The following is a 20724-nucleotide window of genomic DNA, read 5'->3' as shown; positions in this document are numbered from 1 at the left end:
CAGCTTCTCCGCCTTCCACAGTACCAACAAGGAAAGCTTGTCCTCGCCTGCTGTATTGGCACCAAACAGCACCGTGACACGGTCTTTGCTCTGTCTTCCTCTGAATGAGGATCTGCCAGCGGTAGTAAACGTGCGATTCGGTCGCATCTTGTAGAAAAATGCAGCCTCATCCAGGTTGTAGATGTCCTTGTCTTCATACTTTTCAAGTAGAGCTTGGAGCCAATGTTGTCGCCATACGTTTACAATGTCATGGTTCCTGGCTGCACTTTCGCCAACGGTCGACTTCGAGGTCACACCATGTCATTTCTTGAACCACTCAAGCCAGCCATTGCTGCACTTGAAATCTTTATCGCCCATTTGGAGGGCGAGAGCTTTGGCGTTTGCAGTAAGCGCAGGTCCATGTACGGTGAGATTCGCACTCTTGGCGTTCTTCAGCAGCGGTAGAAGTGCACCTTCCACTTCAGGGTATTTCAAATCACGATTCCTCTTTCTCTTTGCTGAGAAGCTCTCTTCAAAGCCATCCAGCCCAGCTAGCTTCCATGTTTTTGAATATTTTCAATACAGTTGATAAAGTAGATGGCGGTATGCCGAATTCCTTCGCGATGTCAGTTTTCCGCCGGCCGCCTTTTTCCACTTCTTTTATCAGTAGAACTTGAAGGTTTGTTCGATTCAGAAAAAGGTGCACGGCACCACAAACGAAAAGGTGCAGGGGGTGCCGGGCTGCACCCACTCGCTGCAAGGTTCAAGGGTGCACCGCAGCGGCACCTTGCATTGCACCCTGTTCTATTGAGCACGGGGGTGCAGAGTGCACTGCTGCACCTCGGGGAATCGAGGGTCTAGGTGCAGTGCACCGTGAATAGGTGCAGAAGAGCTTGGCTGAATCGAATAGACCTTTCCTGCTCTAAAGTTGGACACTTATGCCCGGAGACAGACGGAGCCATTTATCCTTGCAGACCACAAAAACACGCAAGACATGCATGATGGAGCACTCCGAATAAAACACATTTGCATGGCCAGCAGCATGGAGCCATCGATGCCAAAGTGACTGAACGGAGTGTGCGACACAGAGGGCAGAAGCGTCAAAATGTCGTCAGAGCATCTCGCTTTCTTCGTCAGTGCAAACTGATGATGGCGACGGTTGCAATGGCAGGCTTGGCATCGGCTTCCCATGTAGTGGAAGAAAGGCGAGCGGAGTTGTGGAGACCAAGAAGCAGGAACTGCAGAAGGGCACCCATTGGTGAAAGACTGTGCTCGGGAGGGCAGGCCAGAAAAGGGCAGCTTTGAAGAAGCAGTGATGTCAAAACTGGCAGTGAGGAGGCGAGGAGTTAACATGAAGGCTAGTGAGAGGAGTGACGGGTATCCAAACTGCTTGCAGACTGGACAGCGAATGAGGAGCGTAAGGCCGTGGCCGGTTTTATAGGGGGGTGTGTGGAGGTCACGGAAGACTACGAGAGGATAGTGCTGGAAAGCGCCGCAAATGCCGCGGCTCGAGTCTGAGGTTGTGTTTGTTGTGCTCAAAAAACGGTTAGCCACTCATTGTGGGTACGCAGCACAATCATGAAAACTGAATGGTTTTGCAGTAGGGGCTCTGCATGATCGCTGGACAATTTTTTCCCGAGGTGTGTAGCCGTGAAGCTTGCGAAATGAGAGTTTTTCGGCACACCGTTGTCGACAACACTGTGTTAATTCTACGGTTCGAGTGTCGGTGTTTGTGCACTATTGTGTCTGCGCCATTGACAAATGTGTAGGAACAAAATTCAATGACCCTACCATGCATTCAGACAGCATATCTAAAGTCAGATGGCGTGAATCAAGCATGACCGGCTCAAAAAAATTGCCAGGGAAATGCCAGCTAGCATTGACCTGCCATGCTGACGCCTTACTCACCACTGGCGACGCTTGGATTTTTCGTGCTTTGGCAAATTATCGGTCTATTTGCACCATTAAAAGTGTAATGAAGCTAGGGGCAGTGTTTTATTAGGGTGCAGGCTGATTATGGCGAGTGGCGAGCAAATTTCTAGACCGGCTTCCCCAATGTCGTCTTCCCGATTTGTTAACGTAGCACTGTGCGTTGAACATGGCACTTATAACAGAGAGACACTTCTTTTGTGCTTTTCGGCACGTTTCAGCACCAGAAGTGTTCTTTAGAGATGTAATACTTTGCTCATCAAGCACACCCCATGGAATGCTACGGCACAAGTCTGCCCGCTCTCTTTTGGCCCCTTTTTGGCATCCAAGAGTCCACAGTTTTCTAGCATTGCAAAGTATCAGGAAAACTATTTTTGTGTGGATTCTATCACGGCGGACACCAGTGATGCAATTGCAACTAAGATTGATGGTTCGGGCATGCTGCACCATATAATTTGACAGCTTCCATTCGCTCCGCAGTAAACAGTGGGTGCACTCAATACTAGCTTGGTACTCGTTACTAGGCGGTCATTGGTTGTGGGTTTGGTACTTTTGTGGCCTGTTCTGTGCCTGCGTTAGACTAATCCATCGGCGGTATTAATTTGGCATTGCATGCGCAAAAGGATTGCCACCGCTCGCCACTTCGCTCTAAACGGATCGAGCTCTTCGCGCGCTTCCAAGTTATATGGCTTAAAATGCATGCGTTTGGTTTGGGCCCGGAAATAATTTCGAGTAAAGCGATTTCGTTACAACGAGGGATTACTGAACTTTCAAATATTCAAAAATACGGAATAGTTCCTTGTCAAATACGAATATGAATAGTTAGCGTGTAGTATTCTATTCGTATTCGAAAGTTCGTATATTCACCCACCCCACATTTCTCCGTAAATATTTAGGCTGCAATTTATGGATGCAGCCGTTAAACAAACAATAAACAGTATTCTGGTATAGAGAAATTTCAATCAAAAGACAAAGTAAAGGGCAATGTAGTTAACATTATGCAGTTGACAAACTTGTGCATATATATACTATGTAGCCAGTGAGTTAAACTACAGCAGCTACCCACCTTGATGCCGCCATCTTTCTTGTTCCCCAGAGGCTTGGTGAGGGACCGACTAAGTGGAGTACCCGAACTCAGACGGTTGCCGCTGGTGGGTGTCTTGAAGCCACCTGTTGGCACACGGCTGGGAATACCCCTCAAGGGACCTGCAAAAACACCGGCACTTTGGAGTCCTTACACGGAAGAATGCTATATGCTGCCCCTTTAAGAGACACTAATAGCAACATTAAATGGCATCTTAAGATGGTAGTTTTAAAGCGCTCCCAAAAGGCTGACATTGTACGGATGGTCAAAAAGGGCACTCCGGCTACATTCAGATACGCTCTCGCACTTGGGAAGTAGTTCTACTCCATTCTTAGCGATGATGATTATCATTGGTGACTATTATTATCAACAGCGGTGCTGGCCATGTTACCAGCCAAAACCGTTCCCTCTTCTTCATTCAAGGAAGGGTTGTTCTGGTCACAATAAACGTCCCTCTTCAATACAGAGCCAGGCAACTTTATGAATTAATTTAATCCCGAAAACCATATGAACCTTGATAACAGCACTGATATTCTACAGCAATCACAGCGTTTGTGCAATTTTGATCTATCCTCAATTTCAATGCAGCAATGCACACCAGACCTAAGCAGAGTAGCCTCTACAATGACTTTCATTGGCACTACGGTGACCGTTTGCTTTTACCAGTCATGCACAAACGTCCTGCTTACAGCATAGAGAAGGCAGACAATGGATTTAAGTTTCCCCTCTTTGTAGCCATAAAATGGAACCCTTTCTATCAAGTGGTACTGCTCCTAAGGCCATCATAATGCCAAACACAACATTTCTTTGAAGCTTCTGTTTTAACGTTGGTTCCAATTAGCAAATAAATGTGTCACCTTAGGAAAACTATCATTTCAAAAATGATAAAGATAGATCAAATTTTTCTAAATAAACATTTTCTGGATGCCCTATATTACAAGACAGCAACAGCTGCTCACACGTTTATGCCTTTTTTCGTAGAAACTGTGTCACTTGAAAACAAAGTTTGTTTTTTGTTGTTACTCTGATCCAAAAAATGTATACTTGTTTCTTGACAGAAGCAATTTAGAAATTCAAGAGTTCCATGACCTTGTTCCACACAAATCTACAGCCTAAAAAAAAATTGTAAACAGTTTTCTTTATTGCAGTTTCAAAACAATAGTTTTCCTAAAAGTGTGAATTGGCCAAAAAGTGCTACAGGAGAAAAACTGATTTAACGATTTCGAAACAAGCCATTTTATTCTCTGGGGAATGGTGCCGAATCAAATGCCACTGCTGCGCAAGTTAGGCTTTTTCCTTCAACTAGATGCTGCTCGATATCAATTGCTTTTCTTTTGGGATGCTTTTTCGGGCCCCAGGGCTTTTCCGCATCGAAGACTTCATGGTGGGCATAATTTACCACAGAGCCGACATCCTGCCGATCACAGTAAACTAGCAGAAAGATCTGGAGCAATACGAGACGACCAGTGCTGATGATAACGAAAGCAAGGCTGGGCACAACACCCTGTGGGCATACGGAGATGCAGTATGGAGTAAGGAGATCAGCATTTTGTGCACATTTCTGACACAACATGAGACCTATCTACATCTATTAGTGCAGAGCTCGACAAGCTTTGGGATTATCTACTTGTCAGAATGCTCATGCTCCGTGCAACAGACCGAGGTATAAATCTTAGCTGGGCCAAGATTTTTCCCTGTTACCAAGTTTCGAAAAGCTAGTAAGGTGACGTACACAGCTCTGTATCTGCTGTAATATCTGGAGTCTTACTTGAATCATTGAGGTTCTTTGTAAGACCTCGACACCTAATTGGCACAGATGAAGATGATGTGTTCCGCTTGGCATTGGACAAGGCATCTTGCGCTGAAATGAAGAACATAACACGTCAGAAAAACCAATAATTGCAATACCGAACCAGTTGTTATGGCCCCGAGAATCAGCGAAGTGCTACCATTAGCACACTTCCCACTGCAAGTCTAAGATGACATATGATATGACAAGAACATTAGGTTCCCATGTTTCTATATGTAAAATAAAAGATACACGAACATTTTGTCGACTTTGTGACAAAAGCTACAACTGCTTTGTGATTCAAGTATATATACATTCAAATTTCACCATAAAAAAGTTGCATTTGGTTCAAAAATACCTTCGTTATACCCGTTACTCATTACGAAAATATATTTATTATAAATTGGAATCAGCGAGACACATTTTAAGTTTATCTCATTATACTGAGCTAATAACAGGAGCAGGCAGCTACAATGCAAAACAACACCTTGCAGGAACAAGATGGCAAGAAACCAATTTTGCCTATGACTTCTACTCAAGGCAGAACTCTTGTGTAGATAGTAAGAACAAAAAATGTATGAAGAGACTTCCCACTGACGTTAACACAGGTGCATAACCAGTTAACATACCGAAAGCATGAAATGCAAAAAAAAAAAGGTGCTGTTCATTCTAACAGCCCGTTTGTTTCTACAGAACTCTTAACACAGTCGACCTTTCCTGTGTACGTACTACCATCACAAGATTTATAGGCATGTTGGATTTCGTAAAATACTGCCAAATAAAGGAGTAGCTGCACTTGGCCATTTTTTTCAACCTCTTCTTTTAATTCAACCGACCAGATAATCAGATCAATTCTGTCAGTTCCGTCAAGAATGAAGTGACGGAAGTCGACTGTGTTGGGCATAGCCAAACCACTCCAAGACTTGGTGCGGCTACAAAGATCTTGGAGGCCATGTGTTAGGCAATCTACCTACAGCATCCCCTTCCAGAAGGGCTGCAGCAGATTCAGCACAGTCAGCACTGTGCTGAACTAAGGTCTGAATTCAAGGTAGTTAGTAAGGCAACATGTTGGAACAAAGTGGAATAGACGGGGAATGGCGAGTATCACTCTGCATGTCCGCTTGCTACTCGCTGCGTCCCATCTGCTGCACTGTTTCACTCAAAGACAGTGCAATGAAATTCCTTTAGCTGCGGGACTAGAATGGAAATACTAAAATCACATTATGACTTCATCATAATGATGCTGATTCAGTTGCCGAGCACTAAGGAAAGTGAGAATGAATTGCCTCCATTACCAATAAGGGTGCCCTCAGGCACATCTAGTTTTGCTGAAATGTCTGCTACAAGACTTTTCATCATTGAAGAAAGCATTTACTGTACGCTAGCTCAGAAATTTTCAGTATGTACTTCCCATTAGCCACATATCTGGCAGTCAATGGCAAATCAACTCTGCAGAAGGCTGCAAGATGGAGGAACGTACATGAAAGGGAAAGTTGCGGCTTCGTGCTACAGTAAAGCAGTTGACAATTTTGAATTTTTCCTTTCATGTATAGCAGTTACGCATAAGTAGCACCCATACCACGTTTAGAAAACCTTACACAGGATAAAAACAAGGGAGAGGCTCACACTTCTGGAGCAGCTCGGCCCGGAGGGCAGCTGACTTGGGCTTGCGCTTTAGGGCAAAGTGCTTCACGGGCTGCGGAAGTTGGCCAACCAACGCAGTCAGGGCATGTTTGTTGAGGTAGAGGCACTCCAGAGGAAGGATGTTCTTGTCGGCATGCTTTTTCACTGGAAAGAGCACATAAAAAGTTTGGTATTTTACAGTGTGTATGAAAGTGACACTTTCTGCAAGGCAAATTGTAATCAACTACATGTCCTAAAGCAAGTGATCTCATGTAAAATTGCTGCACTGCTTTAATACAGTCACAAATGTACTAATGAAGTCCGATTAACATAACTGGTGATGCTCTGCATTCATGTGTATTGTTATGAAGCATCATTCGGAACTGCAAATGACATTAAAGAAAGGTACTGCCATGCTTCTACACATGGTTGGCTTCTGACAATTTTTTCAGCCACTACAGAGCGACTGCATCATGCAAAGTAACACATGCTACTAAAATTTACCAACAGCACAGTGTGCTCACAGACAGCCTGGCTAAGATTATTCTAAACCACATGTTCAAAATAGTCTCAATACTTTCAGTACCTCGTCCACTATGTCTTCCTGACAGTCATCCCTGTACAAAATACATCCTCATTGACAGTATTGACTGTCTCTACATCACGAATGGCCTCTGATCCACAATTACAGGACACACTCTTCTCAGAGAAGCTAGAGTATCAATAAAATGAAGGCCTTGCTTGAATTACGTAACCTCAGAATGAAATAACACTGTTTCCAGTCTTACATAGGCATGCAGGTTCTCTACATAGACACAACATGTAAAGAAAAAGACGTGCGCCGCAAACCATTCCTTTTTAAGGACATCAAAACAAGAAGCTCGAACTTCCTCCCTCCCTACCTACAGTACCCCAGAGTCCACAAACTCGTAGACTAAGCAGAAGCATAAAAAAAAAGAAACTATTTTACAATACCTGGAAGCTGTAAAACCCAAAAGTGTACCAGAACGAAAAGCTGTACAAGTTATATTGGTATGATTGTTTAAAAAGAACAGTGCGAAATTTCAGAAAAAGGACAAGGAGAGGACACAATATGGGCACTGCCTAATAAGAGTAAATTCATTCCCACTGACACTTGTTCAAATAAAAAAAAAACAGAGCAGCATGTCATGATTCAGTTGCCCATTACAGTCAAACTGAAGAAATCAAAATTGTACGCAAGGTTACCGGCATTTTTGCAGCAATACAGATGGTTTGCCTAAACAAGCATGTACAAACTTGTCTACATAAAATGCTTATGCCATTTTATGGCATTTTATCTTTATGCCAGTAAAGAAAAGTGGTAGCATTAAATTAAAGGCTGAACCACAATTTTGACAATACAGTCAGAGGTTCGACGGAGGGCCAATAATTACAGACCACCTGAATTCAGCCCATTTCTCATGGATGCTTCAGCCAGACTGGTAAAGGTAACATTACCATGTAAGAAGTAAATGCAATACACAACCCCACTGTGACATTAAACACCTGCTGGCATGTTGAACCCTTGTCAAGCCTGGAGGAGCTGGATTCGCCCACAGGTTTCTGGTAAATACTGCCAGAGACGAAGCTCAGCTCATCAGCAGTACCTTGCATTTTCTATCAATGCCGTGGACGAGCCTGGCTTTGTCTCAGTACTTAGTCAAGCTTTTGGTAGATGAAAGCAAACAAACCAAGGGACAGCACAAGCAGAAGTGAACTTATTCTTTCTGGGAAAGTAAAACATGTTGGTCATTTTTTTAAATATTTTTTCAGACAGTTCTCGTTTGAATTTGGGATGACAGCATGGCATAGAAAGGGTTAACATAACATCTACTTGACTTCCTTTTACCATTGTAAAATATTTACAATTGTACTGTAAAATAGTTTCTTTTTTTATGCATCTGCTTAGCCTACGGGTTTGTGGACTCTGGGGGTACTGTAGGCAGTGAGTGAGGAAGCTTGAGCTTCTTGTTTTGATGTCATTAAACAGGAATGGTTTGCAGCACATGTCTTTTTCTTTATATGTTGTGTCTATGTAGAGAACCTGCATGCCCATGTAAGACTGGAAGCAGAGAAACATGTTTTGCAACTGCTAAACAGTGTGCCTGTAACAGCACCGCACAGCACAAAAGAAGACACAAATAGAACTGATAGTAGTATGCACATGTAAAATTAAAGCACTGCGAGAATACCGAACAGCTGCGACGCTCAACCAAACGCCTATTAAGACACATACCGTGAACGGTAGTTTACCAGGCACTGCACAGCTAAAGTGGAACAGACTAACGGCACTGAAATATTGTTTGTGCGCATAATGAGCACATCTATCAGCTGCTATCTACAAATAAACAACTGTACAACCTAGCGGGAGGCTTTCCACGTTACCGGTCATTAGAACACCAGCGACATGCTCGCAAACGAACATCACTTTTTCAAAGTGCAGAAGGCAAAATGTGAACACATCGTACGAAGTTAGCGTGCACGAACCATTCAGCGCTGCACCACGACAACTCGCGCCAAGTTCGCTACTGCGTATTCCGCACCTACTCCGATACACAAGCAGCTCAGAATTTGTGAGCACTGCAAGGCTACATCCAGCCAAGTGAAAATGCACATAATAAATACTATACATAACGCGTAAAGTGAACTCCACTGTCATAGTCATAATTTCATGCCTGAGAAACCCACACCAACAATGGATTCCAATCTAAAATAAGACATCACGGCCTCCTTCTGCAAGAAACAGCACCAAACATGGTTTAAAGACCCGTTAGTGTCTTATGCCCTTTACAGAAAAAGCTCAGAGAAGTTGGACGCACCCAGCTTTCGGAGGTCATTACAGAGGTCGACAAAGACACCAGAGTTCTCTTCGATGTTGAAGTTCAGTGTCCCACTGCCGGGAAATGACCTCAGTAGCTCGGCGAGCATGCTGACCCACTGGTCGCTGTCAGCGGACGCCACCTCCAGAATGTCCTCTAATTCGGCCTTCCACTGGTGTTGCGCAGGGGCAAGAGGAGAAGAAGAAGACACAGGGGATGATGATGAGACAACAGAAAATACGAGCTTATACTGAAAGGTGGATTTACAGTGGCATAAAACACCAGCCTGCACATGAAATGAACTGTCATGTCACTATACGTCAGCACACACCTCAAGATACATCTTGCCCTCGCACATTCCTTAATCCAGACATTCACATTGCCCAAGATGCCTCTATTTAGTGCCTTATTAGGCCATGTCGCATGCAAAAACAAGCAACATTAAAAAGAGACACTCACTACAAACATATCTAAAAACATGCAGGAGAATTTAAGCCATAAGAACTGATCTTTTAAGGTTGAGGTGGCTTCTGTTGTTTTTAAACATTCAACATAACACTACCTTGACATAGTATGTCTAGTATACCTTGACACAGTATACAGCCTAGTCTACAAACAAACAAGATTTAACTTCCCTTTAGTGTCTCTTAACTCCTACATTAACAGTGCAGTGAAGAAATGTCAACAAGTATGACAAGTGACAGCAAACACATGATTTAGGTTCCAGGTGACTTGAATGACATGAAATGCTACAAGTACATGAAAAAGTTACGAAAGGAGGCTTTCAAACATGCCCTCTCCTTGCAAATGCTAAATTAAGCAATCAAAGTTCGGGGTCCTTACACAAAAATGAATACCGACAAATGGTCAAGAGTTTATAAAAGTTCGGTCAGATTTATTTTTCATTCCTATGGATGAACTTCTATAATAGAAGTACTAAGGCAATGTAGACTGCATTCCACCCAGTAAAAGTTACTCTTTTAACATGAGACTTATCTTTAAAATTAGCACTTTATGGCTCTTCACTTTTACAATGCAATTACGTTGTTGCGGCACATAAATGCTCCAAGTATTCCTATCCTCTTAAATTAATAAATGACTAGAATAACATTTATCAACAAAACACAGGATTCCTTGTCATATATTGAAATGCAAGCCATAGTGTAAGCTTAAAAAGAGTTCTTGCTTTTTCATCCCTGTCGCACATTGCCTCTCATATGCTTTACATGTGCCAGAGTCGTTGGCTGACGGAACTGGAATCTTGAAATATCAATCCTAATGGCAATCCAAATAATAATCCTAATAACAATCCTAATGGCAACACAAAATATACATAAGTCGACTGATCTTGCAATGCAGTGCCTTGTGTGCTGCTTTTCTAAAATGTTTGTACAAACATGTTTCCAAGCTCTCAAAGGCAGTAGAATACTTTCGCCAGTATGCACCAGAACCCCGATTTAAATAACACTAAAGCAACAAAGAAAAAAAAAGAATAGAAAGCAAGTGTTGCAATGGACGTTTTTTTTTTTATCTGGCATGGTGAAGACTGGCAGCAAAATCATGTGAATCCAATAGCAGAGAAACATGTTATGCAACTGCTAAACAGTGTGCCTGTAACGGCGCCGCACAGCACAACAGAAGACACAAATAGAACTGATAGTAGTATGCACATGTAAAATTAAAAACCGAACAGCTGCGACGCTCGACTAAACGCCTATTAACACACATGCCGTGAACGGTAGTTTACCAGGCACTGCACAGCTAAAGTGGAGCAGACTACCGGGCATTGAAATATCGTTCGTGCGCGTAACGAGTACATCCATCAGCTGCTATTTACAAATAAACAACCGTACAACCTAACGGGTGGCTTTCCACGTTACCGGTCATTACAACGCCAGCGACATGCGCGCAAACGAACATCAATTTTTCAAAGTGCAGAAGGCAAAATGTGAACGCATCGTACGAAGTTAGCGCGCGCGAACCATTCGGCGCTGCGCCACGATAATCCGCGCCAAGTTCGCTACCGCCTATTCCGCGCCTACTATGGAAATGAGGGCTTGGCAAGAACTACGGACGCAAAACACAGCGGGAAAACACCAGCCGTGTGTTTAGATCGAGACTGCACGGGTTCAAACAAACAATGAAGTCAAACGGAAACATGTGCAAAGACAGCTATGACGTACTCGAGCAGACTCTACGTAAGTGGCTATCGCAGCGTTCAGCGGCACCGCAAGCCGCCGCGCTAGTCCTGTGATACCTTCCAGCTGGTGTGTTTACCAAACAGCGAACGCTCTCCTAAGCAGGTCGCAGCTGTCCGCGTAGCGCTTCCTATAATCACGATGCGTGCCATAGGTCAACACAGATAGCACGGAGAACAATCTGAACGCAAGTAAGTCTCTTGCAGACGCTAAAATAAGACGAAATAACTAATGACACTCTCGTCTTACCTCTTCGACATTGCGTCGCGGTATGTGCAGGAAGGAGAGTAGTAGTTTTAGCTTAACCTGAGACTGTAGGTCAATGAAACACTCTCTGATGTTTTTTAACACATCCTGGTTTAGCTGGGAACAGATGGAATAGCCAGACCACAGATCGTTACTCGTTCCGAGCTTATTATGTAGCCACAGCGACGTGTCGCTGTCGCGCACGTACGCCATCTTGAATCGAACAATTTTTCGGACGCCATTTTGAGAAACTGGTAGCCTCAAACCGGGCTTCGCCGCGTGATCTCCGCTTTTGGCCGCTTCTACTTTCATGTCGCTTGAAATATTGTGCTTTCGGTTTTGTTTATGCGTCCTACTTCTTTCTGAGTTGTTTTACTGTCTGCTGCCAATGTCCACACAGACGGCGTTCAGTGTTCACCCAACAGGTGCGACAGCTCTCGCAGTTCCCTTGGTGTGACAGTGAATGCGATCTAGTAGCGAAAGGAGGGAGAATTAAATGTGGAAACGGGCCTTCGTTGCTCTGTGACTTGCTCGCCGGCCGTAGGACGGTAATGATACATTAAACCAGGTCAAGAAGTGATATAGAAACACTCTATTTTTATTGAGCATTATTGAGCACTGTCCACATTCATAACAACATGGCAGAACTGGTGTCAGTATCTCGGAGGCCATGCTTTTGGCGTACTGTGATGGCTTCTCTACAGGCGAGGGCAACGGCCGCACAGCCGCACTGCACTGTTCACGAGCAATACGCACACATTACGCCAAGTTCCTTCCACTGCATTTAACTTATAGCGCTAAAGACTTATGTGCCCAAGCGACGACTCCGGAACGACCGTTCGGTTGACAGCACCAGAACAAGCTGTGAGAGAACAGGTGCCGGTAATAAATAAGCATAAATTACCGATGCTGGAGTGCTTAGACAGCCTCAATTACCAGTATCCTTGTGGGTGAAGTGCTTTAGAAAATAAGTAATAAGCTGCGACGCAAAATTAACGTCGAAGCAACGATTTAATGTATCTGTTAGCTATTTGGCGGTTATGTGTAGGTTAATAATAGATAACCACCAAACAAAAAGAGCTAAGAGATTTTTTTTTTACAAAGGAATGAGCTATGCGTAAATAAACTTTAAAATTTTGATCAGAACAATGACTGATTTAACTTGCCTGCCTCCCTCATTGCAACAATAAGTTAGCTTTCCACCCTTCCCCTTCCTCCCAGTCGGACGACGCCGTCTGGGTGGAGGGGAGGGGGGAAGGTTGTATTCGAATATAAAAAAAAAACTAATCAAATATTTCACAACTGACTGTTAAAGTCCGCTTACTGTTCTACGTCTGGTAAACAAGGTTAGCGCAAGGTATTAGAAATCAACAGTTTTCCTCTGTCAAAGCCGGCTGTTAAAAAAAAAGTTAATATATGACTACGACAACGCAAACTTTAATGATATAAACTTGGAATTATCTAACTTCCTTGACCCCTCTTTAAGTAACTTCGATGATCGCACGGTAGACAATAACTGGATCATATTCAGAAACAAAGTATATGAACTAACTGATAAGTTTATTCCGTCGAATTCTAAGGCGCCTTGGTTTAATTCTCACCTAAAGAGGCTTTGCAATCGCAAAAAAGCGCCTGTACTGCATCGCAAAAGAAAAGTCGCTTGGCATCTAAGTGGGACGCTTACAAGGACGCCAACGAAGCTTACATAGCAGCTAAAAAATTCGCTAAAAGCATGTTTCAAGAACACACTTTGCCTACAATAGTTACAGAAGACCCGAAAAAGTTTTGGCGCATCGTAAACCCTTCCAAAGATGATAAAATAACCTTAGCTGATTATAGTGGATCAAAAATACCTGACGCTGAATGTCCCCGAATCCTAAACTCCGCATTCTACAGTAATGTCGTTCTATGTCCTGATCCTGCGTTTCCCACCCTAAATAGCTGCAATTACCCGGCTATGGATTTTATTAGGATCGAGCCACTTAGGACAGAAAATGTAATTAAAAATCCAAAGATGTCATCAAGCCTTGGCCCAGACCTGGTTACCGCAAAGTTTTTGAGAAAAACTTCAGTTTACTCATCTTTATTACTTTCAAAAATATTCCAGCAATCTTTGGACACCCATCAGCTCCCTGCAGACTGGATAATTGAGAAAATTAAGGTGGTTCCACTTCGCAAGTCCGCCAAAATGCTCACCTCACAACTACCGCCCCATTTCCCTCACTAGCATTCCTTGTAAAGTACTCGAACATAGCTTGTTTCCTCATTTAGTTAAGCACTTAGACGATAACTCATTCTTCACACGCGCACAGCATGGTTTCCGCAAACGTTTGTCCTGTGAAACACAACTGCTTTCGTTCACTCACGATCTTCATCTTATTCTTGATAAAGGTTCATGCGCAGACTGTGTTTTCTTCGACTTTGAAAAGGCTTTCGACAAGGTATGTCGCAAACTACTCATCTTTAAGCTTAGTAAATTAAACCTTGACCCTAATCTGTTTGCATGGCTAGAGCACTTTCTTCTTCATCGATCACAGTTCGTTGCATTTAATAACCACTTCTTTACATTTAGCCCAGTTGAATCTGGCGTTCCTCAAGGATCGGTGCCCTCTCCTTTTTTCAATTTATATTGGCGACCTCCCCAATGAAATTTCTTCTAACATTTATCTCTTTGCCGACGATTGCGTTATTCTTCGTGAAACTTCTGACGCCGATGATGCTAACATTCTGCAAAACGACATTAACGCTGTCTGTAACTGGTGCGACTTGTGGTTAATGAAACTAAACCCATCTAAGTGCATAACCATGCGTGTAACCTGCCGTGAACTTCTTCTTCCGACCTATTACCTTAATTATACTGCCATGGAAGCAGTTACATCTTACAAATACCTAGGTGTCCATTTAACCTCTACTCTCTCCTGGTCTTTACACATCGACAGCGTTATCAATAAAAGTAATCGCATGTTAGGTTATATCCGTCGAAACTTCTCTTCCACTCCGTCATCATTAAAGTTAATTTTGTACAAGACGCTAATTAGGAGTAAAATGGAATACGCTTCATCAATTTGGGACTCATATGCTGAGACACTAACCCAGTCTCTCGAACGTGTTCAAAATAATGCCTCGCGTTTCATCTTAAGCAATTATAACCGAACGGCTAGCGTAACTTCTATGAAAAACAACCTCCAACTTCCACCACTTTCTGCTCGTCGCAAATGCTCTCGCCTGGCTCTGTTTCATAATATATACTTCCATAATTCATACCCGCGCGATAATCTTATTTCATTCCCAACCTACATATCTCCTCGCACTGATCATCATCACAAAGTTGGAGTTTTGCAGTGTCGCACTAGAGCTTGACATGAATCGTTTCTTCCTAGGACGTGTCAAGAATGGAACCACCTTCCCGCCGCGTTGATTGCTATTGAAGACCACGCACGATTTCGTACGGCCATAATGGACACCATCGCTTCGGGCTTCACATGTCTACGACTACGTCACTTGCTGCCTTCTTTGTTTTCTGTGTTACGTAACTTTTCTTTTTTTTACCCCACTCCCCTCTGTAGTACCTTGTGGTCTTGAGAGTATAATAAATAAATGAAAGCAATGCACAAATAAAGTGGCAATGCTAGCTTTGTTTTTGGTTTCGCGCCAGAGCCTACGTGACATGTTATTTTTGCTTGTAGTCTGCAATTTAGTGCTTCTTGCATGCAACCAACAATGTTTTCCTTGCAAGGGGCCTTTTTACATGCATCTGCACGGCATACAAGTCCTTAAGCAGCTTTTTCGTTTCTTTTTGCTCAACTTCATTGTGATATTTTTTTTCTTTAACATCCATTTATATGTCGTTTTTAAAAAGTTAGTCATATAGCATGCATTCATTCTCGGAAAGCTTGTTTGCAGCCAAGCTCCAGTGAGGTTCAGAGGCTATTTGCGCTGTTGTTTTAATGTCCATTAGTGATACAGTGTTTAAAATTTATCCCAATTGTCCGTGATAGTTGGCTGCTTGTTTTTTTTTCTCGCTAATTAGCCCAAGCGGGACACCAAATTTTGCCGAAATAAATATTTCTGCTGTGAATATATGCGTCTGCGTTTGACACTTCGATTACCTAATCGATTGTGCACTACGCGTATTCGATTCGTATTCAAAAAAGTTGATATTCGCTCAGCGCGACCTGGGACGAAGACATAAACAGAGAAGCAGACATGGGCAATCGCTGACATTAATTGGGACTTATCTTATTGACAAACGACAAATATGGTACACGTACTGCATAATGAAAACAAATAGATAAACAAGAAGTGCACCCCAAGTCGAGTAAAGGAACATTCTGTGTTCTATTCTCACAGTCGTTCTTGGGGGGAGCTAGCGCGAGAATGTAGCACAGGTGATAGAAAGTAGTTTTTCTTGGTATTTGATACACACTGCGCTTTTTAGTTTATATCTTTGATTCCTCCCCCCCCCCCCATTTGTCTTCATTCTGACACACATATTTCGCGATGACACACATAGCCGCCAGCTTAGCGCTCTGGACCAAGGCCTTTTGGGCCTGAAGGTCCGAGCAACCGAGCAGCATCGCCTCCCACTCCTCTCGGGTTCGGTTAGGGTTGAGGGAAAGACCTGCGTGGAACGTCGGCGTGCCTCGGCGTCCCTCGTAACCGAGCGAACGAGCACAGCGAAGGACGAAAGAGCGAATGCGAAGCGCAGTAGAGAGAGAGAGAGAGATACAGCGATAGCGAAGCGAGCGCGAGGAGGAAAACGGAAGGGGAGGCTGTCGCGAAAGCGCAAGAAAAGCCTAATGCCGCGGAAGGCGGGCTGCGGCGACAATAGCTACAAGATGGCCCCAGAGGAGCGCGCGTCAGACGTATGGAAACAAAGCGCCGCATGAGCGAAGGTCTGTCCGCGATGGATGCTGTGAGTCGCACCCACGTGTCACCCACGCGCTGCCTTCCACCATCTCCCGATTAGAGAGGCAGTCGTACCACACGAGGCAGATTGTCCGCACCAGCCAATATATCACGGGTGATGCGCTCAAATTTTGCATCGCGGAGTATCGTAATCGTCGGTGCATTTTTCTTGCGTTGTTTGATGTTTCTTTTTTCATAGTAATCGTCGGTACATTTTTCTTGCGTTGTTTCACTTTTCTTTTTTCATAGTAATAGTTCCTGTTCGTATAATAACTTATATAGTAACTTTATCTTTTTCTAAGGGACCGAAAGTCCCCCTCGCGTTATATTCGTGGTCACGTTATTTACCTGCAAGTATGGTAATTACACTCTATTTTAGTACTCAACATTACCGAGCCGGTTTTCACAAGCGCGCCGCAAGCTGTGTGTCTAACATCCTGAACAACTTGATAGTCATATGCTGAAGCCACAGCTTGCATCATGGACTTCACTGTGGAAGTTCTTCGATAATTCATGTGTTTAGAAAAACTGATCCCACTTATCCATCCCACCTAGAACTTATTGTAACACACACACAGGACATCTGAGACACCAATCAGAAATGCTACGAGCACAAACAGCGCGACTGAAACGAAGGCGCAAATAAACGCCATCACAGTATAGGACAAGCTAGCGCTGACTGTGCACTAAATTTTAATGCGAATAGCATTCTTGGCATTCTCAGACAAGTTTCCTTTCCGGCTATCTAATCAAAAATACGGGTTCAGTGCGGAGGTAGTTCAGTCCAAAGTGTGAGTATAGCATTTTCCTTTACGATGAAAATGAAGTAAATAATGCGAATAGCATTCTTGGTATTGTCAGGGCAGTTTTCTTTGCGGCCATTTAACCGTTTAGTGAAGCACCCGGAACGCTCTCTATAAAGCCGCAATTTCAGCGCACAAGTGTTTTCAAGAACACCGATAAGGCTAAAGTGTGACTTTAAATTTAGTACCTGTACTAACATTACTAACTACCTGTACCTGTAACTGTACTAACTTCGTAGTGTACATGTGTACATAGAACGACAAACAACCACTCAGTGTACAATAGAAGAAGAAACTTTATTAAAAAGAATGGTCCGGCAGTTTTGTTGTGGTGGCCTCAGGTGGTGGCTCGAAGTCCTTGGATTCAGGCGGCATCTTCGGCTTGCCGGACGGCCCAGAGCTGGTCTTCCAACTCCGCACTTTTGATAGCCGAGCAGTGGCGACGCCGATGGAGAAGGTCCCCGGTGGCCCCGCAGCTGAGGCGGCGTCGGGAAGATGCAAGCTCGAGGCTTTTTGTACACTGGTAACGGCCGTGGTTATGGACGCGTCGCGAACGGAGATGCTTTCAGTACCGTTGTTGCTGGCACATTCCCAGAGCATGTCCTAGCGTTAATAAATTCGTTTTATTTTCAAAAGGAATGTATTTGCGTGCTTCAATAATCATCGCAGATGAGTACTGCCTGAATTTCTCATTTGGGGAACGTCAGCCAGAACAAGCATGCGTATACATTTTGCACAGCACTAGATTAGAAATTTTCATGTAATAAGGGCTATCGCTTTTCCTGACCGTGCAACAGAGGACGTATTTACACACTTGCGTCTGGATTTTTAAGGCTGGCGTTCTTTGAACAAAAATTCAGTTGGCAGTCAGCGCTTGTCCTGAGGCGCGTGTCTTTCTTTCTTTCCTTGTTTCACCTTATGTTGAACAGAGGTGTAAATCAAAAGAATTTCGAGAATATATTCTTGTACAAGTCATACCAGTCTGCTGCGCAAATTGTTAGTGCCATCGGGATTTGTTAAATGTCAAGAAAAGTGCCGTTCGGGGCATCTTTGGAAACTTCCAAGATTTTATAAGGATCAATGTATATGAAAGCGGTAAGAGCTAGAGAACATTTAACATTAAACTTTGCAAGGGAGACAAGGAAGTCATCATCATCATCATCAGCCTGGTTACGCCCACTGCAGGGCAAAGGCCTCTCCCATATTTCTCCAACAACCCCGGTCATGTACTAATTGTGGCCATGCCGTCCCTGCAAACTTCTTAATCTCATCCGCCCACCTAACCTTCTGCCGTCCCCTGCTACGCTTCCCTTCCCTTGGAATCCAGTCCGTAACCCTTAATGCATGACCATCGGTTATCTTCCCTCCTCATTACATGTCCTGCCCATGCCCATTTCTTTTTCTTGATTTCAACTAAGATGTCATTAACTCGCGTTTGTTCCCTCACCCAATCTGCTCTTTTCTTATCCCTTAACGTTACACCTATCATTCTTCTTTCCATAGCTCGTTGCGTCGTCCTCAATTTGAGTAGAACCCTTTTCGTAAGCCTCCAGGTTTCTGCCCCGTAGGTGATTACTGGCATTTAACAAGGAAGTATTTAAAAGGAAATGCTCCTGATGATCTTGAAATGGTGATGGAAACTAGTCCGAGAGATATTTTGGCAAAGGGTTTTAGCATACATAAGTAGCGCTGCGAAGCTGGTCGTAGGAGCGGAGATGCTCTGCGGAGACGCATTGATGCGTAGGTGAGAAGCGTAAAGAGGCTGAGTCACACAAGCGCCTATAGGTGAGCTCCGGTAGGGGCATGAGAAGTGGGGTGAGTAGAGGCACGATGATGTAACGCTACGTGAGCGTACAGACATTGCGCTACATTGTAGGACGAAGCCTTTTGACAAGTCGTCTAACCGAGATAACGATTTTGTTTATGCTGTTGGCGCGCCGGTTTTGTCCCGTTGAAGGCTCTACCGATGCTCCAATTAATGCTTATTATTATTATTATTATTATTATTATTATTATTATTATTGTTGTTGTTGTTGTTGTTGTTGTTGTTGTTCTTGTTCTTGTTGTCGTTGTCGTCGTCGTCTACTTGAGGATAGAGTTAGAAACGTGACGTTTCAATTTGCAGCGACAGCTCATTATACCTCCACTCGATTTCTTTTCCTTTAGGCATAGAGTTTCTCACTATAACACCTAGAGGGTAATCTGGCGCCACCGTCTATGGGAGTTTCTAAAGGGGGCACCGTGCCGTCATGGGAATGACGGGATATGTGTCTGCGAGGCTCGTGTTGGCTGGTGTTGTAAGAGGCTTCGTCTAAAACGTGGATATGGCTACGCAAATAGCGCGTTCTCAAAGTAAAATCTTCATAAAATGTTTCCATTCACGCATATTACATCTTTACTCACCCACGAGGCATGACCAAGCGAAGAAAAGCAAGAACAGACGACCAACTGTTTCAAAGCGAGCGCGAACCTTGTCGTCTGTCCTCCAACTTTAGCGGCTCGCTGATACTTTTTACGTATTATATAATCGTACACGTAATAACAAGTTCTCATAGTTAAACAAAACATGTTTTCGCGTAATAATAAAGCTAAAACAGGTTTTCACTTGCTGTTCTAGCAGAAAATGAATCACTGTGACAGACGGAACGGTACTTGCCAAGCGCGTCTTCAAGGTGTCCTGTCTCTACGAGAACGATGCCAATCCGAATCCACAATATACCAGCATTCCCATGCATACCACAGCGCAGCAGCGCCAGATTTCCCTCTAGGTAATGTAGTGAGAAACTCTATGCCTTTAGGCTGCTGTGCGAACGAGGGTTGCCAACTCTCGAGTGAATGAAGTCAGGACAGTAGGAAAGGGACGGCTGGCAACGAACGACCGTGTCAGTGCCAGAAGCCGCCAGCCAATACGTGAAACAAGGTTTAATAATTTTTTTTTAGCCCAATCATGTAGCCATTTACAACAAAAAGGTGCCTGACTAACACGACTGCCAATACGGATAGCGGTTCTGCCAACGCTTAGGGCCCAATACATGACTACTCGTAGAACCACGAAAAAAACGAAGCCGTGTTTATGACAATGCAACAGAACACAATATAGAAGAATGTGCAAACATGCTGTCAGCAATTAAAAAAAGAAAGCTGGTTTATATATAGCTATGCAGTAAAAAAAGAAAAGAAAAAGTCGGGACATTTGGTCATTCCGACTGAGTCAAGTCGGGACATGGGAAACATACTCAAAGCTCAGCACTGTCACACTAAATTCAGGATGGTTGGCTTTAGTGCGAAGCCAATATCGCTGCTTCCGGTATCAGTCCAGTGCACT

At 43.7% G+C, this 20724-nt stretch overlaps 1 protein-coding gene and 1 long non-coding RNA gene across 6 annotated transcripts in view; one reads left to right on the top strand and one right to left on the bottom strand.

Moving 5' to 3' along the window:
* Positions 1-12095, bottom strand: part of LOC139052451 (negative elongation factor A-like) — a 54277-nt gene extending 42182 nt beyond the window's left edge. For 3 of the 5 annotated variants that reach the window (XM_070529555.1, XM_070529556.1, XM_070529557.1), the window contains exons 1-5: positions 11692-12095; positions 9245-9416; positions 6408-6569; positions 4761-4853; positions 2975-3114 (exon numbers count right to left, since the gene is read on the bottom strand). In XM_070529555.1, the coding sequence (XP_070385656.1) occupies positions 2975-3114; positions 4761-4853; positions 6408-6569; positions 9245-9416; positions 11692-12000 (876 nt within the window). In that variant the 5' untranslated portion in view covers positions 12001-12095. Of the gene's footprint in view, positions 1-2974; positions 3115-4760; positions 4854-6407; positions 6570-9244; positions 9417-11427; positions 11538-11691 lie in introns of those variants that run through there. The other 2 variants (XM_070529558.1, XM_070529559.1) reach the window with 2 other exon arrangements.
* On the top strand, positions 11498-15736 carry LOC139052453 (uncharacterized). Its single transcript, XR_011509910.1, has 3 exons — positions 11498-11633; positions 14080-14129; positions 15069-15736. It is a non-coding gene; the product is annotated as an uncharacterized lncRNA (long non-coding RNA).
* The last annotated feature ends 4988 nt before the right edge of the window (positions 15737-20724 follow it).

Source organism: Dermacentor albipictus, unplaced genomic scaffold (assembly GCF_038994185.2).
Source record: "Dermacentor albipictus isolate Rhodes 1998 colony unplaced genomic scaffold, USDA_Dalb.pri_finalv2 scaffold_23, whole genome shotgun sequence".
NCBI classification, from domain to species: Eukaryota; Metazoa; Arthropoda; class Arachnida; order Ixodida; family Ixodidae; genus Dermacentor; species Dermacentor albipictus.
Note: the sequence above shows the minus strand (reverse complement) of the source record. Positions and strands in the feature narration are given on the sequence as shown.